This window comes from Mauremys mutica, chromosome 11, assembly GCF_020497125.1.
Source record: "Mauremys mutica isolate MM-2020 ecotype Southern chromosome 11, ASM2049712v1, whole genome shotgun sequence".
NCBI classification, from domain to species: domain Eukaryota; kingdom Metazoa; phylum Chordata; order Testudines; family Geoemydidae; genus Mauremys; species Mauremys mutica.
The window spans coordinates 44667282-44693500 of NC_059082.1; the positions used below are offsets into that span (position 1 = coordinate 44667282).

A 26219-nucleotide genomic window follows, 5' to 3' on the forward strand; every position below is an offset into this window, starting at 1 on the left:
CTCAAGTCTCTCTTCCCCCCACCAAAGGAAGCAAAGGTGCAGCACTGAGTTACTGAGTGGGTCTTACCCAACTACAGAAGGCACCAGATGTGAGCATCTATCTCTGGGCCCAATGTGGTTCTGGAGATACTATGTACATTAAGTATCAGAGGAGTCGCCATGTTAGTCTGGAACTGTAAAAGCAGCAAAGAGTCCTGTGACACCTTATAGACTAACAGGCATATAGGAGCATGAGCTTTCGTGGGTGAATACTCACTTTGTCGGATGCATGCTGCTATGTACACTAAGCTATACTATACTACTCTACACTAACTACAAGGAGATCAATTAAACTAAGGAAAGAGCTAGCCTGAGGACACATAGGAGAGTTCTGTATGCTCTCTTTTGGAACAACAAGGGAACTGAGGCAGTTGCGCTCTCACACAGAGAGTATGTTGATGACATCATCACTGCACAAGATGTCTTGTGCACACCCCCAATGGATGTGGCTTTTCAAGGTAGTTTCACAGCTCAGTGCCAGGGAGCCACACCTTACAATAATTTTTCCTTACTGCAATCATACAGAAGGGCATGAGTGGGATTTGGGGCATCACCCTCTTAGGCCTGGTCTACACTGCGGGGGGCGGGGAGGGAGGGGAGGAATCGATCTAAGTTACGCAACTTCAGCTACATGAATAACGTAGCTGAAGTCAGCGTACTTAGATCTACTTACCGCGGTGTCTTCACTGTGGTAGGTCGACTGCTGACGCTCCCCCGTCGACTCTGCTTCCGCTTCTCGCTCCGGTGGAGTACCGGAGTCGACGGGAGAGCACTTGGCTGTCAATTTATCGCGTCTAGACTAGACGCGATAAATAAACCCCCACTGGATTGATCGCTGCCCGTCCAGCACGTAATGTAGACGTGCCCTTATACACCTTTGGACAGGAGATGCAAGGACAGAGGTATGGTGAGCATATTCAAAATTCTAATATCATGAGATCAACGTGTGCACACCAATCATAGAGGGAACTCATGAAAATACTGCTTAAAGAATACTGGCATGTAACGGCATCAATTCAAGCATATGGAAATACTATTCACAAATATTACAGGCTCCAGTACTAATGCACGAGCGCTGTAGGTTTGCCAATTTTGGTTGGACATATTCCTGGAAGTTTCATCACATGACAATCTTAAAGGATTAATCTTTAATTCCTGGAGACTCCAGGACAAGCCTGGACGGTTGGCAACCATAAGCTCTGAGCAGAGTTCAGTCAAAAATGTTACTGTGCTGACAAAGACAAGAAGTTCAGGCAGTGCAGCTGCATTAGTTCAATTATCTCCTCATAATTAGCAATTCCATAATACTCCTGCCTATACTTCAATGACAGCTCAGAGCACTGGCCTTCATCTGTCAAGGCCCAGAGTACAGCCAAGTTGGGGGTAAGCTGGTCTCAGCTCAGACCAGCTCTTCTGTTCAGGCACAATATGCACAGATGCAAGAACACATTCTGCAATGTATGTAACAGGATATTGTACAATATATAGTATGCTCAGCTGAGAAAGGAAACCATTATCTGTACTTTCTATCCATACAATAACACTCCTGCTCCAAGAAGTTCTAAAGAGCTGTGCCTGGAATTATGTGGATATGAACTACTCAGGATAGCTATGGAGAACACTGATCCATTTCAGAGTTAGCTTTTTCTAGAACTATTCAGTTGTTCTGTTTAGCCTAGAAATTGCACACCCCTCTACTGCAGATGAATCTCATGCAAACTGTCCAGCCACCCTGTAGCAGAGCCATGAACAGAACCCTGAAGTCCTGACTTTATCCCCCATTTTAAATCATAAGGCGACCACGCTTGATGCTATAGTGAAGAGACGTCTCCTCTTACAGACTTACTTGTGCTCTGTGGTGTTGGAATTCTTCTTAGTGCCAGAAATTTCTTCCCCATTCTTCACCCAATAGCTGTAAGTGAGGGGGCTGGGACTTGTGGTGAGGTTACATTGCAGGATGATGGGAGAACTAGACTGGTGAATGGTCACTTCCTCGCTGACATTGATCCTGGGCTCTGGAACAAAGTGGACATTAAAGAGAGTCATAAATCTCAGCTAACAACTGCACCTCAAACCCAGGTCTAATGTTCAGTTGGGAGATGGGGAGGGAAGAGACTACTGCTTCGCTAATTTGGGAGATAAAGAAAGCATCACAAACAGATGACCACTAGTGAAGGCAACAGTTTAAGGACCAGTTCCCCTATATAAAAAATAAGAATTTTAGATTCTTCACTTTCACACTTCAAACAACTGCTACACATCTCAGAGTAAGATTTTTACAAATCTTCTGCATATGGTGGAATGCAAAGAGGTAAGCTGCATATTTGGTGCATATTTGGTGCATATTTGCTTCTTTTCCTCACCTTCTGAAGGAAGTAAGTCATTGTTTCTGGGCAATATAATGCAGTTTTATTCATTCAGAATAAAGCAAACCCTTTTCTATATGCAGAAACTTCAAGCAAAAACAGTCTGCTTTGGTGAATAATATGCATCACTTTGGGTACCCAGTTCCCAGGAAAAAAACACATCAACAGTCTTAGGAACAAGGCCATGTCTACAAGGGGGATATGCTCTCATTATTGACATCAATGCAGCTGCAATAGTACAAATCCCTACTGGAAATGGACAGAATTGCTTTTTCTGCGGGTAGATCTTACTCCCGCTTGAAATTAAGGGTAGGCTGCACCAGTGCAAACTGGTTTATAAACAGTTTTTATCCTGTCCACATGAGGGTGCAGCTTCACCAACTGGTAGACTGAGAAAGCTAAAATTGGAGCAAATTTCCAACTGTAGACAAGTTGCAAGTCACAAACTACAAAAATCTGAGGTGGGGTTGAGAAAGTGTTGCATTTAAAGTGCATAACACTAAATTTGCATTGCATTAACTTCTTTGATATGTAGCATACGTTGCTCTCTAGAGTGTTCAGTCATGGGACACCTGGGTGACATGTCTACAACCTTCTTGTGGTGTCCTCTGTGAGTAGCATAAAGCGAAATGGAAGCAGAAGAAATGTGGAACACAGGCTTGTATTGTAAGTGATCAAATCAAATAAATCCTATAAAATTCAGGAAATGTGCAGTTTAGGTTCCAATTCTAATCTTAAAGATGAACTGTGAAGGAAAAGAGATTCCATTTAAGCATCCATGTTTCTCCTATTATGTGCAATTCCTTGAAAGAGATTTGTATCCTACTTGTTTTTTCATATTGGGAATTCAGATCTTGTGCATTCTTCCATACTATGGACAACTTGAGAACTAGAAGGTTTTTTTTTTTTTTTTATAAAGGAGTGAACAAAGACATTAAAGCTAGTTGAGCAGAAATGTAGTGTTTATTCACTGTTTAAACATGTTCATTTTTATTAAAGCCATTTTATCTCAGTCTGAAGAATTTTGCTTCATTAAGAATCCAACACAACACTCAATACGATTCAAAGTCCAAAGCCCCAGTCCTCATTTTAGTCATCCAGGAAGTCTTCCCATAAAGAGGGTAAACAAGACTTGACATTCCTGATATTTTTAAAGTAAAAAACCTAGCAGATTTTTTTAAAAGACGCTTTTAAGCTTTCTTTATACATTGTAAAGATAAAATATTCTCTCTCTTTTGCAGGCCATCTTTAACTCTGGCCCTATAATTGCATTCCACATTTAGGCCAGAGGACCCTGATCAGTTGTGTCTATGACAGTCAGCATTGTGCTAAACATAGAACATAAGAATGGCCGTACCGGGTCAGACCAAAGGTCCATCTAGCCCAGTATCTGTCTACCGACAGTGGCCAATGCCAGGTGCCCCAGAGGGAGTGAACCTAACAGGCAATGATCAAGTGATCACTCTCCTGCCATCCATGTCCATCCTCTGACGAACAGAGGCTAGAGACACCATTCCTTACCCATCCTGGCTAATAGCCATTTATGGACTTCACCACCATGAATTTATCCAGTTCTCTTTTAAACGCTGTTATAGTCCTAGCCTTCACAACCTCCTCAGGTAAGGAGTTCCACAAGTTGACTGTGCACTGCGTGAAGAACTTCCTTTTATTTGTTTTAAACCTGCTGCTTATTAATTTCATTTCGTGACCCCTAGTTCTTGTATTATGGGAATAAGTAAATAACTTTTTCTTATCCACTTTCTCCACATCACTCATGATTTTATATACCTCTATCATATCCCCCCTTAGTCTCCTCTTTTCCAAGCTGAAGAGTCCTAGCCTCTTTAATCTCTCCTCATATGGGACCCTCTCCAAACCCCTAATCATTTTAGTTGCCCTTTTCTGAACCTTTTCTAGTGCTAGAATATCTTTTTTGAGGTGAGGAAACCACATCTGTACACAGTATTCAAGATGTGGACGTACCATGGATTTATATAAGGGCAATACTATATTCTCCGTCTTATTCTCTATCCCCTTTTTAATGATTCCTAACATCCTGTTTGCTTTTTTGACCGCCTCTGCACACTGCGTGGACATCTTCAGAGAACTATCCACGATGACTCCAAGATCTTTTTCCTGATTCGTTGTAGCTAAATTAGCCCCCATCATATTGTATGTATAGTTGGGTTTATTTTTTCCAATGTGCATTACTTTACATTTATCCACATTAAATTTCATTTGCCATTTTGTTGCCCAATCATACTGAATCATATGAATTACAACAGTATGCAAGTTAGTTGCACAGTATAATCCACATCCATCTTTCCAGCATGTACCAAGAACTGGAGAGGAAAGGGGAATCTCTGGCTCCTGTTTGGTGGGGGGAGGGAGGAGAGGAGGTGAAGGTGGGGGGGGGGGGGGGATGCAGAATCTCTGGCCATAGAGAAAAAGGGAAAATTGTTTTCTGTTGACCTCACTAGTTGACACAAGTTGGCTGAGAATGGACTGCATGACTGGGTGGAAGGGCAGTCAACAAAGAGGGTGAGTTGGTACTTTGTGGCCTATACTGGAAATAGCATTTGTAGTTGAGGGGAGAATCTCCCACTTGTACAGTAGTTGGAGGGTGAAAAGGTGGTTGTTTTTTTAAATAAAAGGGGAAGAATATATTTCCTACCTTTACTCAATAGAGTTTGACTGGGAATGGCCTTAGTTTTATTTAATAGGAAACATTTTCTTGTTCACTTGAATAGAATTTGCTTGCAACATTGAGTCCCAGTGGTAAACGTAAGAGTTACATACTTTGCTGACATGTTTTTAGTTATTTTCTGAAGCTTTGAATATCTCACATTTCAGTCCTGAGTGGCAGTGTGAGAACTTATAAATTGTACAAGTCCAACCATATATATGAGGCCTTGCAGAAATTAGCATTGGGAACTTGGACATTATGAATTTTCTCCTTAAATTTGAAAGCGGCATTATGCACAATTAAGAGCTAATATCCACAACCACCAAATTTTGAAAGCTGGCCACTGGAGCTATGCTTTTCCCAAACTGCAAAGCAAGGCATTTTTCTACTGAGACTAAGAAAAGATCTTATCTACCTTCAAACTAAAAAATTATTAAGCATGAGGTTTAAAAGATGAGAGAACTTTTGGTGGTTAGGCTTGGAAAAATGCTAATATCTCAGAATACAAGAACTTCCTTTGCATTCCAAACAGTAGGTGAGGAAACTGCAGATGGGTTGCCAGGTGTGGGTGTGGTTTATACAAACATATTCATATAATTCCTAATTAACATTTCATAATGATGTCTGAAAGTCAAAAAAGAATATTTATTCCAGTTGGTTCCATATACCTTGCTGACAGCTATTTTAAACACATTTGGAGTATAGATTAAGTCACACCATACAGTCTTCTTAAGCCTCATCTGTAAAGCACTTGGAAAGCAAATTATTAAAGCAAATTATTAAATTGAATCAGGAAAAAAACGAGGCACCATGAAGGTTGTATTATTATTATTCATAAGGTAACATTAATCTCGACAATAATATAGTACTTGCCCTTCTTGCTGCTGCCCAGTGAGGCAAAGTGAGAAATCTTACTACTGATGACCAATAAGCCCCTTACATCACCACTTGATATGTGTATATCTTTTCCTTTCTAATTCTACTAGGTTGGCTAAGCAAACTCCCTCTTTCAGTTACTTAGAAGTCCCAGTATTAATCACCCCATCCCAGATACAATATTGCAGCTATCAAAATGCTGGAGTTCCTTCTGTCCTTTCTTGTAGAAACTTTATTACTGCCCATCAGCTGCAACTCTGCCCCACTATGTCCGGCAATAGGAATTTAACCTGTGCAAGGACCACAAGATCAGGTCCTAGATGGAAGAAAATCATTTGTTTACCACTCCACAACTATTCTTTTCTTTTATTTCATACCCCAATATCATCCCCAATGAGCAAGCACAAAAGATTTGTTCACCTAAACAAAAATTACTGTCAACTATCAAAATACTTTGACAGAAATACCCCTCTGAAGCAACATTAACTCAATTTCTGGGAATTTTGTCAACAGACATCAGCTTTACTGGAATTGACTGATATTTGCTTCTGTTTTACAGATTTTCATTCAATATGAAAATAAATATCTTCCATTTTATTTATGTCAATGAATTATAAATAGCATTTTTCTGTCAAAAGAGGAAATTGGTAAAACAAGTATACTGGCCACTGTAATAGTGAACTGGATATTTTTAAACAGAGTCAACAGTAGAGGCAGTCTGATGCTGTCTGCAGTACACTGGACTGAAGCCATGGACACACTACGGTGGTGGTTACAGGAGAGCACAACCTGCAGTGACTCTGGAATGGAAAGCATATATGCTACCATTGGAGAATGTTACAAGCATCATACCTCCAAAAAGCAAGTAATGGAAAACACTTTTAATCTAGTCTACAGAACTAGAAAATTTGTGTAATAGAGACTTATCCAGAAGTGCTTTGGGAATTGCTTTATTTTCCAAATGTTTTTCATATTCAGCCAATAATAGACCATTTTAGGTCTGCTTTTCAAACTGTATGTTGATGACCTGGAGCTAATTGGGACTTTAATGGCTATCGCGGCCAGTTTAGACCTATTCTTACCCACCTGTCAGTTACATAGTAATGTTTATGATATTTATAGGTGGAGCTGAATGAAATAATGGGAACTAAGTGAAGAGCAAGGCTTTTTACAGGACTTGTTGGGTGCTTTCAAACCTATCCTGGGAATATATGGAAATTACTAAACACAGAAGTTTGAAGCAAGAAGAGTTAAAGATTGAGAATGTAACTTAAGAGTTCCCTGATGGCTGACCACTTGAAGTTTTAAAATGTTAGCAGAAGATACTAATGTTTCATCAATCTGTAAGAAAGCAGAAAAGCAAGCAGGCATTGCTCTTTAGTTCTGAGGAGATAATGCATTGTGGAATGGGTACTGGGTAAGGTGTGCACACAAAAAAAAGCTGTCCCACTCCAAAAAGGAACATCCTGAAGATTCTCACGAGGAAAATCCTTCCCATACCTCACGTTTGAGGTGTCAATTGTATATGAGCTGTGGTTTTCAAATAAGTGCATCCAACTGGAATCCATAATCTTGTGGAAGGACAGTATGGGAGCCTTAGTGTCTAGTTCAGGGGTGGGCAAACTTTTTGGGCCGAGGGCCACATCTGGGAGGGGAAATAGTATGCAGGGCCGGGGCAGGGGGTTGGGGTGCCAGAGGGAGTGCAGTGTGCAGGAAGGGGCTCAGGGCAACGGATTGGGGTACAGGAGGGGTGCGGACTGCAGGAGGGGGCACAGGGCAGGGGGCTGGGGTGCAGGAGTGGTGCGGACTGCGGGAGGGGGCTCAGGGCAGGGGTGCAGGAGGGGTGCGGGTGTACGAGGGGACTCAGGGCAGGGGGTTAGGGTGCAGGAGGGGTGCGAGGTGCAGGCAGGGGGTTTAGGGCAGGGAGTTTGGGGGCGGGATGCAGGAGGGGTTCGGGCTCTGACCACGCTTACCTCAAGTGGCTCCAGAGTGGCAGCGGTGTGCACTGGGGCCAGGGCAGGCTCCCTGCACACCTGCCCTCTCTCTGGCCCCATGCCACTTCAGGAAGCGCTGCAACCCCTGGGGGAAGTGGGGCAGAGGTACCTCCCCCAAAGCTCCCATTGGCCACGGTTCCCTGTTCCCAGCCAATGGGAACTGCAAGGGGCGGTGCCTGGAGGCAAGGGCAACGCATGGAGCCCTCTGCGCCCCCGGGGGCTGCAGGGACGTGGTGCCGGTGGCGCCACGGGCCGGATCCAAAGCCCTGAGGGCCCAGATCCAGCCCACGGGCCGTAGTTTGCCCACCCCTGGTTTAGTTGGAAACCAACTTCCAGTTCTCCTGTTTAACTTTTCAAATCAGTATTCAGTGCTGCTTTTCACTACATTCTGTTTTGATATTAACAATGACATTTTGTTTTAGCCACCACAATTAAAGCAGGCTCTACTAGTTTATTGTGTCTATTTTTGAATACCCAAGATGGTGTCATGAGATCAGTGGAAGAGTGGCCTCCATTAGCCAAAGACTCCAACACCATTTTAATCAGAAGCCTTCATTTCAAATACAAATTAGTTAAGCTGTAAGATGCATCTCTCCTAAAGGAAAATTACAGGATAGTTTCTACTCAGTGCACTACTGTATTCTGCCTTTGCAAGCTTAAACTCTGGGATACTTCAGACTTGTACTCCTGCCTTCCAGGTACAGACTGAGCTTCTTTAGCTAGGTCTCCCTTCAGCTCCATTTCCAATGTGCAATTACCTAGAGATTAAACCTTAAGAGCTCTGCTTCCCACAAACTACAGTAGTTCAAGCCTCCCTTGTGGGCACAATACAGTTGTTTAAGTGTTTGAGTACAGTGTTTTTCTCACCAATACGAAACAAACAAAAACAAAAGTGTGTCCTGAACACAAGGCATTTGGCAATATAGTCATAATACACAATTCAAAATTAGAAGCAGCAAAGAATCCTGTGGCACCTTATAGACTAACAGACGTTTTGCAGCATGAGCTTTCATGGGTGAATACCCACTTCTTCGGATGCAAGTAGTGGAAATTTCCAGGGGCAGGTATATATAAGCAAGCAAGAAGCAAGCTAGAGATAACGAGGTTAGAGGTTGCAGATGACACTAAACTGGGAGGAGTTGTTGATACGCTGGAGGGTAGGGATAGGATACAGAGGGACCTAGACAAATTAGAGGATTGGGCCAAAAGAAATATGATGAGGTTCAACAAGGACAAGTGCAGAGTCCTGCACTTAGGACGGAAGAATCCCATGCACTGCTACAGACTAGGGACCGAATGGCTGGGTAGCAGTTCTGCAGAAAAGGACCTAGGGGTTACGGTGGACGAAAAGCTGAATATGAGTCAACAGTGTGCCCTTGTTGCCAAGAAGGCTAATGGCATTTTGGGTTGTATAAGTAGGGGCATTTCCAACAGATCGAGGGATGTGATCATCCCCCTCTACTCAGCACTGGTGAGGCCTCATTTGGAGTACTGTGTCCAGTTTTGGGCCCCACACTACAAGAAGGATGTGGATAAATTGGAGAGAGTCCAGCAGAGGGCAACAAAAATGATTAGGGGGCTGGAGCACATGACTTATGAGGAGAGGCTGAGGGAACTGGGATTGTTTAGTCTGCAGAAGAGAAGAATGAGGGGGGATTTGATAGCTGCTTTCAACTACCTGAAAGGGGGTTCCAAAGAGGATGGATCTAGACTGTTCTCAGTGGTAGAAGATGATAGAACAAGGAGTAATGGTCTCAAGTTGCAGAGGGGGAGGTTTAGGTTGGATATTAGGAAAAACTTTTTCACTAGTAGGGTGGTGAAGAACTGGAATGGGTTACCTAGGGAGGTAGTGGAATCTCCTTCCTTAGAGGTTTTTAAGGTCAGGCTTGACAAAGCCCTGGCTGGGATGATTTAGTTGGGTTTGGTCCTGCTTTGAGCAGGGGGTTGGACTAGATGACCTCCTGAGGTCCCTTCCAACCCTGAGATTCTATGATTCTATGATCAATCAGGGAGGATGAGGCCCTGTTCTAGCAGTTGAGGTGTGAAAACCAAAGGAGGAGAAACTGGTTCTGTAATTGGCAAGCCATTCACAGTCTTTGTTTAATCCTGAGCTGATGGTGTCAAATTTGCAGTGTGTGGGATGTTAGTGTAGAGAGCCTCTACATCCATGGTGGCTAGGATGGTGTTTTCTGGAAGGTCACCAATGCATTGTAGTTTCCTCAGTTTCCTCAGGAAATCAGTGGTGTCACGGAGATAGCTGGGAGTGCTACACAAACATCCCACACACTGATGGAATACAAGCTGTCAGGAACAGTATCCCTGATGATGCCACAGCACAACTGGTTGCTGAGCTCTGTGCCTTTATCCTCACACACAACTATTTCAAATTTAATGACACTATATATCTCCAGATCAGTGGCACCGCTATGGGCACCCGCATGGCCCCACAATATGCCAATATTTTTATGGCCGACCTGGAACAACGCTTCCTCAGCTCCCGTCCACTCACGCCCCTTCTCTACCTATGCTACATTGATGACATCTTCATCATCTGGACCCATGGGAAGGAGACTCTGAAAAAATTCCACCACGATTTCAACAGCTTCCACCCCTCCATCAACCTCAGCCTGGACCAATCTACACGGGAGGTCCACTTCCTAGACACCACGGTGCAAATAAGTGATGGTCACATTACCACCACCCTATACCGAAAACCTACCGACCGCTATGCCTACCTTCATGCCTCCAGCTTCCATCCCGGACACACCACAAGATCCATTGTCTACAGCCAAGCACTGAGGTACAACCGTATCTGCTCTAACCCTGCAGACAGAGACCAACACCTAGAAAATCTCCACCAAGCATTCTCAAGACTACAGTACCCACACGAGGAAATAAGGAAACAGATCAGCAGAGCCAGACGTGTACCCAGAAGCCTCCTACTGCAAGACAAACCCAAGAAAGAAACCAACAGGACTCCACTGGCCATCACATACAGTCCCCAGCTAAAACCCCTCCAACGTATCATCAGGGATCTACAACCCATCCTGGACAATGATCCCACACTTTCACAGGCCTTGGGTGGCAGGCCAGTCCTTGCCCACAGACAACCTGCCAACCTGAAGCATATTCTCACCAGCAACTGCACACCGCACCATAGTAACTCTAGCTCAGGAACCAATCCATGCAACAAACCTTGATGCCAACTCTGCCCACATATCTACACCAGCAACACCATCACAGGACCTAACCAGATCAGCCACACCATCACTGGTTCATTCACCTGCACGTCCACCAATGTAATATATGCCATCATATGCCAGCAATGCCCCTCTGCTATGTACATCGGCCAAACTGGACAGTCTCTAAGGAAAAGGATAAATGGACACAAATCAGACATTAGGAATGGCAATATACAAAAACCTGTAGGAGAACACTTCAACCTCCCTGGCCACACAATAGCAGATCTTAAGGTGGCCATCCTGCAGCAAAAAAACTTTAGGACCAGACTTCAAAGAGCAACTGCTGAGCTCCAGTTCATCTGCAAATTTGACACCATCAGCTCAGGATTAAACAAAGACTGTGAATGGCTTGCCAATTACAGAACCAGTTTCTCCTCCCTTGGTTTTCACACCTCAACTGCTAGAACAGGGCCTCATCCTCCCTGATTGATGGGGGGGAATAGCTCTGTGGTTTGAGCATTGGCCTGCTAAACCCAGGGTTGTGAATTCAGTCCTTGAGGAGGCCACTTAGGGATCTGGGGCAAAAATTGGTCCTGCTAGTGAAGGCAGGGGGCTGGACTTGATGACCTTTCAAGGTCCCTTCCAGTTCTAGGAGATTGGTATATCTCCAATTATTATATTATTATAACCTCGTTATCTCTAGCTTGCTTCTTGCTTGCTTATATATACCTGCCCCTGGAAATTTCCACTACTTGCATCCGAAGAAGTGGGTATTCACCCACGAAAGCTCATGCTGCAAAACGTCTGTTAGTCTATAAGGTGCCACAGGATTCTTTGCTGCTTCTACAGAACCAGACTAACACGGCTACCCCTCTGATAATTCAAAATTAGGAAACATTGGATAATTGAACTGCAGGCATGCAAGAGACAAGACAGGTCTTTAACTGGGGAAGGAGATGGAAGCTTAGAACCTCCATCCCAAAAAGTACATTCAGTTACAAATGACATATTTGAGGGAGATAGGAAACACAATTTGAGACATTTCATAAGGACTCTATCAAATATATGCTTCGAGAACTTAATAATTAGCTTTTCATTCAAAAAGGTTCTTCCCCCTCCTCAAAAGATACTAAAAGGAGACTGGGTAGGCAAGGAATAGAGCTGGGAAATACAACAGACCTTCATGGGCAGCAGAAGCAGGTGATCAAATGAAACAGGAGAGACAAGGTGCGTAGTATCTATTATTGGACCAACTTCTATTGGTGACATGAAGAAGTGCCCTGTGTCACTCGAAAGCTTGTCTCTCACCAATAGAAGTTGTTCCAATAAAAGATATTACTTCACCCACCTTGTCTCTCTCATATCCTGGGACTGACTACACTACACTACCAGCTACAACTACACTGTATCTGAGACAGGAACCAGACTTCCAGAAGTTAAACTTGCTGCAGGACAATTCAGCTTTGTCTTGAGATAACACCAGTCCCTGAAATCTGAAGGCTCTTGCTGCTGACAGGTCTGAGTCCACTGTGACCTCTAAGGGCTAGGGAGGGGTCAAGTCCTAGGACTGGAAACTGAACAGGTTTATTAAGTCAAACAACCCAATGTTTTTTAGGTTTTAAACAAATCCATGTAATTGGGTTAATTCTGTTTATTTTTCCACATACATTCATGTTCTTTCCATTTTCCGGAGGCAGGTTCTCTGATCCATCAGTACTGACTGAAGCAAGTCGATTGTTTTCGTCCATAATCATTTTCATATTGCAGCACTATTCTGTAATACTTTCAGATAGGTGGGGTACCAAGCTGAACTGAGCACTAGCTACCAGGTCTACATCTGGCACAGGGTTCCTTCAGATACCACTACATCGATTAAACAGATGTCACTACACCATCGGAGAGCTTGAGTTATGCAATATGAAGCACAATGTATGCAGCGAGAAATTACATTTCTGCGCTATCCTGGTTTATGTATACAAATTCTCAGAGTAGTGTTAAAGATAACATCCATCCTCTACTAGTCACAGCCCTAAAACAGTGAGACATTTATACTAACAAATCAAAAAAAACTTCTCCTTTACCTTCTGCTCTTCACATTTGTACACAGTCAAGTCACTCTGCATGTATTTCATTTTGAATCTGTGTAGATGCAAGCTGTATATCAATCACTACATCTAAGAGAAAGCAAACAGTATTCTTTCTATTCAATGTCCATAAAAATAGGATTGTGTTAAAATGGTTCTGAAAATACCAGAAGCGAAACTTGTGTGGAACCTAATAAAGGCAGCAGAAAGCGTGTACAAAATCTAGGACAATAAATGGAACAAACATCAATTGAGATGTTTCCAGTATAAGTTTTTAAAAAGGGATGTTACATTCTCAGTGGGGGGTCATTTGGCTAAAGCTAGTGTACATTAAGTTGATAACATCCCTTCACTCTGAGTGGCATTCGCTTTTACACCATCATGTAAGAACAGCTGTATCAGTAATGTGCTGCTGCATCAGAGAATCTGTTAGGACACATACTGTTTAGAAAAGAAGCTCCATGACTTTATGGAAAAATCCAGGCTTTAAAGGTCACATGTAACAACAAAATCAAAATGGGAAGGATTTGTACAGAAACTTATGAACTCAAAACCATGTAAGTAAGGAAGGTATTCAGAGATTCCAAGAAAAAAGAAGAAATAGAAGTGGTTAGATCAAGAAAGAATAAAAATCAAAATAGAAAGGCACTCATGAAGAAGCCAGCGATAGGATGCAGGAAATCTACTATAAAAGTAAATAGTGGAAGAAAAAAAAAATCCAACACTGAGCTTGTTTTCACACAAGAGCTATAGGATAGTTCCATAGATTTTCCCAAGTCCTTTGATCCTATGGAAGAGAGAGAGACAAGAAAAAGAAAAAAAGGTGGCAGACACACACTCAAGCACTACAACTGGAGGAACAATCTTGGGTTCAACAAACAAGACAAAGGGTGGTAATATCAAGGGTCATGGGAGAGGGAGAAGGGTCACTGGACTGCCTCTAGTTACTACAGTGCTACTACTGTAGGGTGCTGAACTCACTCTGAAGGACGCTTATCGTAGCCTGGGCTCGAATCCACGTTATGGAGGGATTTTGCCTCAAGTCATTCCTCCTGGGATCGTTGCTGGCCCTGCACTCGTAAGTCCCAGAGTCTTCCAATGTAAGGCGGGTTATTCTCAGCACACTCACGCCGTTCGCCCCGTAGGCGGTGTTAATGGTGACACGGCGCTTCCGAGCACCATCCCACAGCTGTTTGAAAGACTCAGCCCGGTTGACTTCAGCATACCACCACTGGATCTCTGGAGTGGGTTTCCCAACCACGTCACAGTACAGCTCAAAGGCATCCCCTGTGAGTTTAGTTTCTGACATGGGCGACTTGACAAACCCAGCTAGAGGGAGGGGCAGCAGAAATGCAGTGATAGACCAGCAGAAAATAACAGATGTTATAAAGAACAAAGCAAGTGAGTTGCAGAAAACAGACAAAGGATTAGATAAGACATCATCATTTACAGCAACCAGGTGTTAACAAGACTTTTATAGAAAGAAAGCACAACACACAGAGCGCTTGCTAATTTTGTTGGCTTGAAGGTGTGTTATAGTTTTCATAGCACAGCACACCCTCTCAAGGAAGAGGTGTTCTTGGGAGACAGACTACCAGGATAAGCATTTTAAGATGGGTTTTCTAGAGTGTCAAACTGGATTATAGGAGGCAGCATCAGGGGAACCATATACAGCAAACACATATCACCTTTCGGAACTGGAAAGCGATGAAACGGCACCAGGGAGCTATGGATAAGCAGACTGAATTATGGTGGTCCTTTTCTAACTGCTTGAACTGTTTGGTTTATAGAAGTTAAATGTCCAACAGAAGCCTTTCCCCTGTTCATTCTCAGCCTTCTCATTAAAACAGGAAACCGATCAAACAGCAACTACAGAAAAAAATAGCAAGCTTCTGTCCTATATACCTCTCCTCCATGAACTCTACTCTGACCTTTTCTTCCACCTATTCTGAACTTCAGAGGCAGGGAATTCCCTGAGATATAAGTGACCTACTTTCTGGCGGTAGCTAGATCACTGCATCTGAAAGCAGCAGATTCTCACAATCCCTGTTAAATTCTGATACGGATTTTCATTTTACACATACAGAATGACAAAATTATTTCACTAATTGAGAAACTCACAGCACTGAGTAACTAGATATGTTACAAGGGAAGTCCTTCTGTACCTTTTGTAAAAGATGCATAGTTGTAATTCAGTACCAAAACCATTGGAGCCCCTTCTGTGACATACATTTCCCTGTTATTTACCAGCATTACTACATCAGTGCATTTGACTTTGTTTTAAGTTGTCCTCCAAAGCATATTTTGGAAGTGACCCACTGAAAATAGTGCAGATTTAAAGCAAGTCTATTTTGTATACTGAAAATTTTAGAAAAAACAGCTGGCCAGCTAGATTATGCAGCAAAACCTGTCATATCTATGTTGAATTCTCTCTGGGCACCAGGGATCAGCAACAGCAGCAAGCAGAGAGGGCAGACAGTGTTACTGACATCTACACACTGATAAAATAGACTGCTCCACCCCACACATCCCCACACTCTTCTCCCACCCCAAACACAATCCATTTCAGAAAGAGGCGTAAGTAAACAAGCCTTTGGTAGTTATAAGCCATTAGAAGGGAGAGGAGGAATTAGATGCTTATTCCATTAAGCTTTCCATGCACACTGATTAGATGAAATTTTTCAGTCCCTTGTCAGACAGTTTGGACTACATCCTTTTATTCTTGTTCCAAGGTTCTCTCTTCTCTGCTACTCAATAGGTAACTGATGAACTGCGATAAAATAAAATTCAAGTGAACAATAAATGTACATTGGAAAGCTAATATTATAACAAGCGTTTCTGTAGATTTAGGAGGAATTCTGTATTCATGTTACTCAGGCCACAGGCAGTTGAAGTATGGACAGGAAAAGCTTCTCTTGCTGTTCTAGTACTGGTTCCTCCAGAGCAATTGAGATAATCCATTACAACGGTGTATAAACAAGGTCTAACATTCTACATGCACATTTAAGCTAGGCATAAACAGTGTCCATCAAAGGACCATTTTGGTAATTTGCCAGGAGCCCTAAAGCTACACTTAACTTTTATATTAAGTAGATATCAGCTGCCTTCGTCTTCAGTAGAAGAGCGCTGACTGTGAGATTACAGGGCCCAATACAATGTAACCAGATCTGTAATCTCTACAGACTGTTGCTCCATACTACAAACTACTTTTTAGAACTCCGTGAGATGTATTTGGGTCCTGCTATCATAAGCGGCATAGCACAGAAGTCGCTGCAGCACACACTTCAGCTAAATACAGATTAACATCTCCCACTGGCATTCTACACAGTCATGCAAGTGAAAATATTCTGCCATGAATATAAAGCAGTTTAGCATTAGACCACAAATGAAGAAATAATGAACTACTTTCTACCACACAAGATATCTGGGGTTTGCAGAGGGCTCCCCCCGCAAAAGGATGGAACCCTGGAAGGATTTAGAAGTGAGAGAAGTCATAGGAAACCTCCCTATACAAAGCGTACTCTGAAAATGCCTTATTAGTACGGGACTAGCTGCATGATTAGAAATGCCATGCAAGTCTATCAACTTTTATATGTAACTCAGCACTTTGCATTTTCACTAATTCATTACTATCTACGCAACACCAAACAGCATCAGCAAGTTTCAGGCAGTACGTTCAGTAAGCCATATCTGATAAGGAAAGAATTCCAAGAAGAAGCTACAAATAGAGGTGAAATCCATCCGCACCCCAGGGATTATTCAAAAAATGGAATGCACACTAAACAGAATACTTTCCATAATGGAAGGAAAGACTAGAAACTTATCTGGAAAACTCATGCTGTTTGGCAATTCTGTCAACGTTTGCCATAAGCGTACAAAACCAAGCAAATAGAGATAGAATGTACAGATTTCACTGCTTATACAAGAGGCTTCTGAAGCCAGAAAGTTTCCTTACTCGGTTTCCCTCCATAGCATGTATACACTGGGTTTTTTTTGTAGCATTGTGCATAAAGACAGATATTCAGGAGGTAGGTGCTAGAGAAAAAAAGAATAACTTATTATTAAGAAGACACCCCCCAAAAGAAAATCTCTCTCTCAACAGCTAAGGGAGAAAAATAGGTCAAAGTTTACTGATCTTTGACATCTGTTTACATCTGAAAATTGCCCTCGTTCAGATTTTCTAGCTGCCTACGGCTTTTAAAGCTGAATGCACCCTTCTCACATTTTGAGAACCCCCAAAACAATTCAGAAAGAAGAACAGTCTTGCTTGGACTTTGCAAGTGTCATTAAGGCACAGTTGGCAGCACTAAGTCTTGTAAAATTTGGGCTGACGTTTGATGCTGATGCTGTAGAACAAAAGAGATAAGAGTGGGAGAGGCATTTATTTAACTGAGGTCTCCAATCCACCTGGTAGCTCTTCAAGTGCAAGGTAAAGAACTAAGGCCCTTTTGCAAGTTATAGAATAGCCCTGGTGCACTAGACAAAAGGGGCTCAGCCTCAGACACTACTTACTGAGAACAAGCAAATGGAAATGCTTATGGTTTCTGTAGTGTAGTAGTTATCACATTTGTGGGGAGGGATAGCTCAGTGGTTTGAGCATTGGCCTGCTAAACCCAGGGTTGTGAGTTCAATCCTTGAGGGGGCCATTTAGGGACCTAGGGTTAAAAAAAAAAAAAAAAAGTCTGGGTATTTGTCCTGCTTTGAGCAGGGGTTGGACTAGAAGATCTCCTGAGGTCCCTTCCAATCCTGATATTCTATGAAATATTCTCCCTCTAAATAAGGCAGGTTCTTATAGCCATGGCTGTAAAGCTACCAGTAGCTTACAATCACTGGTAAGCTACTGACTGCTTTGTAAACTGCTAGGGAGTGAAATGCACCATGGAAAAAACAAATCAAAACATTGTTCTATTGTAGTGGTAGCACTGAGCAAGTGGAGAGTTACTGTGAAATCTGTCACAAGATTCACCACAAAGTCTCAATATAATTCCATGATACACCAAAGGACAAGGGATGTTACACTACAGGACAGTCTGGGAAGCTTTGCCATTTCAGGGTAACATTTACTTGCTGTCACCAACATAAACTGAGCTATAAATTTTTGTAATTTATTTTCTTCTACAGCATTGTTCTTCAGATAAAGTCATAGGTTTCAGTAATGAAAGAAAGATTACATCAGAAGCTCAATAGCCAAGATTCCTTTTTTTTTTTTTTTAAGTATATAAGCATCGTGCTCAGGAGAGCAAAGGACTGATGGCATGACCTAGAACTAGTCAATGTGGATAAATTTTCCATGTGCATCTCCACCAATGCATATGAAGTCTGACCTGCAATAGCTCCTGCAGTACCTGTCTACGAACTGCAGATTACAGATTGTGCAGTACTTGAACAATGTGGAGATTCACTAAGATCTAGAATGAGAAATTACTTTTATTCAAATGCTAAAGGAACACTTTTTTCTGTAAGGACAGCTAGGAAAACTCAAAGACAGAAAGAATATTTGAGAGTCAGTACTTAGTTTAAATACTGAAAGGAGACATATAATGTAACATAAGTAAACTAACAGCAGCAGAATGTTAGGAAAACTTCATGATAACAGACCTAGAGTGAAAAATAGGAGACAGGAAATTCTAGTAATTATGCTTAAAAAAAAATCAGATTTTAAATATGTTCATTGACTAGGTCCTATTGGCAAAGGCATGCAATTTCTCAGCTGGACCAAGAGCTGCATTTTTGTCCAGCATACTTCTGACATGCATATTCTATGAAGCTAATTTTGGAATAACTGATCTGCCAAGGATCAAAAGTGATGCAAAGCTGAACTCTGTGCCCCTTTGGCATATATGAGTTACACAGAACTCAGTGGAAGAGCACTGCCAGTTCAACAATCTCCTAATCTGCATGCCAACTGGTAATGGCATGGCAGGCGAGTGGAGTAGGCTTTCCTGCCCCTTTCTGCTGGCTGTTGTGTCATCTGTCATGTCACCTTACCTTTGGTCATATTACGAATGGGTTAGGCAATCACATGCACAAAGCCTAATTGCAATAAAATGTTTATGCAATGTTACAAACCTTAGAAAGCATGATTTAAATAAGGACAGCAACTCCATGACATCTTGGTTGGAGTCCAATTTAAAAACACAAAAGGGGATTCCTTAATGGTTGAACACTCTCATCAAAAATTTAAAAGATTCCTACTTCCTTTCCACCTGCTCTTTCTAGCAGAAAGAGTGATCTCAGTGGGGGAAAGAGAGCAATCAAGGAAAATATATTCGCTACCATCCATCTCTTTACCAGTCCAAAAATAGCTCAGAATTCAGTAGATAACTATCTTTTGATAGAAGAGACTATTCTGATTCTGAATCATCTCTTGCCTTTTATTACCATGACTTCATAACTTATGCATTAGGCTGTAAACATATTGATGCCTGCAGGGTCAAATCATCAGGGACATTAATCTTTGTAAGCAGTTGTCTGGTTTACAGGAGGCAGTTTAAAATAAAACCTAGTCTTACTTGTATTTGCATTGGCAACCTTAATTTGGGCATTTTTCTTTTTGAGTGCTTGACTTTACACCCTTAAAAGAGCTAGAAGAATATTAAGTGTAATTTGATTTAGGGTCCACGCTACACTACAAAAAGATACTACCACAAGGTAGTGCCTAATACTGATTTTACAGCACAGACAGGACTCTAACCATCTTAATCATGCTCCCAAGTTGTGCTACAGTGCTGCAAAGTCCAAGGCTGGGCCATAATTCAGTCCATTCTACACCGCAAAGCCAAACACTGCTTCACCAACATCAGAGAGAATCATCATACTGTAACCAGGCCCCAAAATGTATTAGCTTTTTATATCTAAGGGCAGGTCTACACTAAGAATGGGGGTCGAACTAGGGTACGCAAATTCAGCTACGTGAATAGCGTAGCTGAATTCGAACTACCCTAGTTCGAACTACGTACCCGTCCAGACGCCGCGGAACCGAACTCCGCGGCTCCAAGGTCGACTCTGCTAACTCCAGCTGCCGAGGTGGAGTACCGGAGTTCGAACTAGCGCTTCCGGAGTTCGAACTATCGCGTCTAGATCAGACGCGATAGTTCGAACTCCGGAAAGTCGAACTCACCGCGTCGACCCGCGCGGTAAGTGTAGACTAGCCCTTAGACAGGATTTTACCAGGGTGGATAAAAATTAAACTGGATTTTTTTTATTTAAATTGAATTTTTTTTATAAAATGCTTTTTGAGGAAAAAACCTATGTAAAAATAGTTTATATTAAGATACATTATAGCTCAAAGATATCATCATGCAATAGGGATTATAAATTCTAATTCTATAGTATGAGACAATATATTAATGTAATGTTTAAGAAAAGTTTTGTAAATGAGTTCCAATAGTTCATGGATTAGGGACCCAATTTTATGGGGATCCAGGGGCTTCTGTATAGAGATTATTTAGGTTACTCTTTCTATCTACCCAGTGGGACTCAGTGCTCAGTCTAGAAGATACCATCAGAGATGCTTAGTTTTGAAGTTTTCAAACTCTGGATTTGTGTCGTCAGAGATAACATGCTTATTAACAGCAAAAATGTTTTTACATAAATAAATACATGCATAAATAATATATAGCGGTGAGAAATAACAGACCTCAACCTATTGTCCCTCTGCAAATTTGTGTACACACAGTCAATCCCTTACCTCTCTCTAAAAGTGCAATGTTTCAAAAAGTACATGAATAGAACAGGGATCGGCAACTTTTGGTATGCGGCCGTTCTCACATTTATCTCCAGACTTCTTCTCCTTATCCAAATCTATTCTGCACCCAACAATCTTCTATTCCAGGGATTGGCAACCTTTGGCCCACGGCCCGCCAGAGTAAGCACCGATTGCGGCTCCCACTGGCCGCAGTTGGCTGTCCCACGCCAATGGGGGCTGCGGGAAGCAGTGCGGGGTGAGGGATGTGCTGGCCGCCGCTTCCCGCAGACCCCATTGGTTTGGAGCGGCGAACCCCCAGCCAGTGGGAGGTGCGATCAGCCGAGCCTGCGGACGCGGCAGGTAAACAAACCGGCCCAGCCTGCCAGGTGCTTACCCTGACGGGCCGCGTGCCAAAGGTTGCCAATCCCTGGAATAGAAGATTGTTGGGGGCGGAATAGATCTGGACAAGGAGAAGAAGTCTGGAGATAAATGTAAGAAGGGAGGGACAGGCAGTAGAAAGAGAAGTGAAACTGTTTGAGCAGCATATTCCAGAAGCCGTGAGGTCTTTCTGAGTGTAGTCTTCCATTGATTTGAGATCTACCATACCATTCTCTCACTAGAAGGGAAAAATCTATAATTGCAGCTGACCTTAAAAGAGACCCAGTTTGGGAATAAGAACCATTCAAGAAATATATGTTCGCTGATGATGTTTTAAAGAAAGTCACAACAGTGAACTGGTAGAAGTCACTTAAGCACTCAGATTCAGATACCGTTGAAGTGATAATCTCACTTTTTGTAATTTGTCCAGCTAAATTAACCACTGTATGGGATGTTCAACTAGAAGTAGCCAGATGTACTTTTGGATGTCCAGCTAACTACACCGCCATCCCCAAATCTGAAAGTGCCTTCACTATTAGCATTTGGCTTTTTATTAAAATAAGAAAGCACATGGGTTCCTAGGAATTCTCAGAAGCACTGCATGCACTTCCAAATGCATCTTGTTTGATGCTCATTTTAGCATATTTATCTCCATTAGCCCCACCTGTTACCATTACTGACATCACAAATGCTGAAAGAAAACTGCAGTAAGAGCATTATTAAAGGAACTGGATTCTATATTTTCTCAAGTTATCCTCTCCTCCCCACCACCTCCTTCCACTTTTCCTGCAGCAGCCCTCATTTGGGCTTTGGCAGCTTGAATATTGGGTGTGCATACTAATTACCCTGATTTTTTTGGCTACAAACTTTCTTCTCTAGTGGAACACATTATCTGTAGCACTTCAGACAAGGTAGAGCATCTTTATTTAATCTGTAAGAAATGAAACCAACCCAATTATAGAAACAAACTCATTTCACTAGCTATCTATTCAAGATTTAACCAAAGATTACTTAAATCTGTGGTTCTGAACCTTTTCCATATCAGGACCATGCTTGTAACCCCTCCCATCTAGACAGGAAACAGCCCCTCTTTCCCCAACCCTCATATCTATCCATAGGGAACAGACAATGTGGCCACCACACCCAGACTAAGAACCTCAACCTCAGATAGAAAGGTAGTAATTACAGACCACTAGTGACCTATTTGTCTTCTCCCACACAAGTCCTGATGGAATTTAAAATAAAAAGTTTAAGTTTCCTCAATGTAAACATTCAAGTATAATATTTACCTCCACAAAGCAAACACTTCCATGCATGATTTGAATGTGAGAGTGAGTGGAGGTTCTCTTCATATAGGATCATCATGTAATAACAGTCAAGAACTGCCCTTTTGAAAGACACCACACTAAAGATGACAGCATTCTCGGAAATACTGGTGCCCCTATTGAAGGCTCCTGCTGTTCAGCTTCTTCACTTTTAAGAGTAACTGGAACTTCTCTTGAACCTTATTATTGTATTATTGCAAGGTATTATAATCTATGGGCAATACTGTTAAGATTTCCTCTAGTGATTATCTTGCTGCCACAATCATGTGCCTGCACATATGTAGTAATTATAAGAAAGGTACATTTACAGAATTCAGACCCTGAATATTCCCCATTTGCTACAATATTTTGAACAAGCATGGGATAAGCACCCCTTTACTCATGGGTTCCAAGCTTATGTCAGTCTGTTGACTATTGTATGTTTTCAGAATGTAACATTTGAATAAGAATATTAGCAAAGCAAAACGCATCCAAATATGATTTTTACTGGAGAGAGATTGTAGTCAGAAGAACACAAAACAGGTTAATGTTCAACTTCATTTACAAGTGACCAAGAACTTCAGACTTAGCTTAGTTATGGGGTGGAGGGTTGGGAGGAGGAAATAAAGCCATTTTCTGCTTTGTACACCAAAGATTCTGAAGCACTATTTAATTGCCAATTTTGTTGATGGTGCACAAGGCATAGGAATCCTGTTCATTCCTCAGCAGTTTGGCTCAGAGGAGCAGACAGTAGCTGATGCAGTAGTTTGCAAGAATGATTTGCAAGACACTAGTGACAGATATGGGTAAGAAGTTCCTAACACAGCCTCCATTTTCTGTCCAGAGCAAAACAGCACATTTCACTTCCAATGCTTGCTTTCTGTTGTAAACTCAGAGTTACCAAGGGTATATCTACACAGCATTTTGGACTGAGCAGGAGGAATCTGGGTCAACAGATTCAGGCTAGCACTCTTAAAATAGCTGTATAGACAGCACTTGAAGTTGTGGCTTGGGCTGGAGCTTGGACTCTGAAACCTGGTGGGGGTGGGCTTCAGAGCCTGAGCTACAACTTCAAAGCACTGTCTACACAGCTATTTTTAGAGCATCGGCATAAGCCCCACTCGCCAAGTCTGTCAGCCCAGCTGGGAGGCTCATTCACTCCAGAATTCTGACCTAGAGGTTAGAATAAAAGAGTGGAAGCCAGTGCTCCTCTGGCTCCAAGATCCTACTGAGCTGACTGACTATGTAACCTCAGGATGGTCATTTTACTTCCTTTTGTCATCTAAGTAACAGGAAAAGCAAAAGACTAAAACAGTTAAGTATTCTTAGTACAACTATCCTGAACAGGATCTAAAGCTATATTAAGATAGCACACTGTTCAGTACATTGGAAAGTATACACCCTAGAGCCATTAGCTAAAGAAATTAGAAGACATCAGTCAAGAACCACCCATAGACACCATTTCATTTAGTATTATCAATATATCAAGCTGCATAGGAGATGCAAGTAAGGGTATGTCTGCACTATGAAATTAGGTCAAATTTATAGAAGTTGGTTTCTTAGAAATCGTTTTTATACAGTTGTGTCCCCACACAAAATGCTCTTAAGTGCATTAACTCAGCAGACTGCGTCCACAGTACTGAGGCTAGCGTCGACTTCTGGAGCGTTGCACTGTGGGTAGCTATCCCACAGTTCCCCACTGGAATTCTGGGTTGAGATCCCAATGCCTGATGGGGCAAAAACAGTGTCATGGGTGCTTCTGGGTACATGTCATCAGGCTCCCCTCTCCCTCCCTCCCTCCGTGAAAGCAACAGCAGACAATCGTTTTGTGCCTTTTTTCCTGAGTTACCTGTGCAGACGCCATACCACGGCAAGCATGGAGCCCGCTCAGCTCACCATCACCGTATGTCTCCTGGGTGCTGGCAGATGTGGTACTGCATTGCTACAGAGCAGCAGCTCATTGCCTTTTGGCAGCAGACAGTGCACTACGACTGGTAGCCATCATCGTCTTACTCCTGGGTGCTCTTTTAGCCGACTTCATGAGGTCGGTCAGGGGCGCCTGGGCAGACATGGGAGTGATTCAGCCAGGTCACTCCCCAGTCGTACTGCACCGTCTTCTGCCGAGCACCCAGGAGATGACGATGGCTAGCTGTCGTACTGCATCCTCTGCATCCTACTAAACCCAGGGTTTTGAGTTCAATCCTTGAAGGGGACATTCTGTGTGACAGTTGTTTGTGTTTCTCCTTGATACAAAGCCACCCCCTTTGTTGATTTTAATTCCCTGTAAGCCATGTCGTCAGTCACCCCTCCCTCTGTCAGAGTAACGGCAGACAATCGTTTTGCGCCTTTTTTCAGTGCAGACGCCATAGCACTGGGAACATGGAGCCCGCTCAGATCACTGCAGCAATTATGAGCACTGTAAACACCACACACATTATCCTGTACTATATGCAGCACCAGAACCTGCAAAAGCAAATCCAGGCGAGGAGGCAACAGCAGCACAGTGAGAAGAGCGATGAGGACATAGACTTCTCACAAAGTACGGGCCCCAGCAATGTGCACATCATAGTATTAATGGGGCAGGTTCATGCTGTGGAATGCCGATTCTGGGCCCGGGAAACAAGCACAGAGTGGTGGGACCGCATAGTGTTGTGGGTTTGGGACAATTCCCAGTGGCTGCGAAACTCTCACATGCATAAGGGCACTTTCATGGAACTTTGTGACTTGCTTTCCTCTGCCCTGAAGCGCCAGAATACCAAGATGAGAGTAGCCCTCACAGTTGAGAAGCGAGTGGCAATAGCCCTGTGGAATCTTGCAACGTCAGACAGCTACCGGTCAGTCGGGCATCAACTTGGAGTGGGCAAATCTACTGTGGGGGCTGCTATGATCCAAGTAGCCAATGAAATCAAAGAGCTACTGATATCAAGGGTAGTGCCTCTGGGAAATGTGCAGGCCATAGGGAATCCCATTGCAGCAAAGACATCCCCTAACTGTGGTGGGGCGATAGACGGAACGCATATCCCTGTCTTGGCACCGGAGCACCAACCCAACGAGTACATAAACCAAAAGGGGTACTTTTCAATGGTGCTGCAAGCACTGGTGGATCACAAGGGACGTTTCACCAACATCAACGTGGGATGGCCGGGAAAGGTACATGACGCTCCTATCTTCAGGAACTATGGTCTGTTCAAAAACTGCAGGAAGGGACTTTCTTCCCAGACCAGAAAATAACCATTGGGGACGTTGAAATGCCTATAGTTATCCTTGGGGACCCAGACTACCCCTTAATGCCATGGCTCATGAAGCTGTACACAGGCACCCTGGACAGTAGTCAGGAGCTGTTCAACTATAGGCTGAGCAAGTGCAGAATGCGCATTTGGATGTTTAAAAGCTCGCTGGCGCAGTTTACTGACTCGGTTAGATCTCAGCGAAACCAATATTTCTACTGTTATTACTGCTTGCTGTGCGCTCCACAATATCTGTGAGAGTAAGGGGGAGATGTTTATGGCAGGGGGGGAGGTTGAGGCAAATCGCCTGGCCACTGATTACGCGCAGCCAGACACCAGGGCGGTTAGAAGAGAACAGAAGGGTGCAGTGTGCATCAGAGAAGCTTTGAAAACCAG

The 26219-nt window shown here is 42.8% G+C and overlaps 2 protein-coding genes across 6 annotated transcripts in view; one reads left to right on the forward strand and one right to left on the reverse strand.

Annotated features, from left to right (window-relative positions):
- Positions 1-7577, forward strand: part of REC114 (REC114 meiotic recombination protein) — a 133227-nt gene extending 125650 nt beyond the window's left edge. For all 4 annotated transcript variants that reach the window (XM_044979786.1, XR_006572450.1, XR_006572451.1 and 1 more), the window contains one exon: positions 6667-7577. The gene's annotated coding sequence lies outside the window, so the exon portion shown is untranslated. The remainder of the gene's footprint in view (positions 1-6666) is intronic.
- The window catches only part of NPTN (neuroplastin), a 129488-nt gene that overhangs the window by 59618 nt on the left and 43651 nt on the right, over positions 1-26219 (reverse strand). For both annotated transcript variants that reach the window (XM_044979789.1, XM_044979788.1), the window contains exon 2: positions 1886-2054. In XM_044979789.1, the coding sequence (XP_044835724.1) occupies positions 1886-2054 (169 nt within the window). The remainder of the gene's footprint in view (positions 1-1885; positions 2055-26219) is intronic.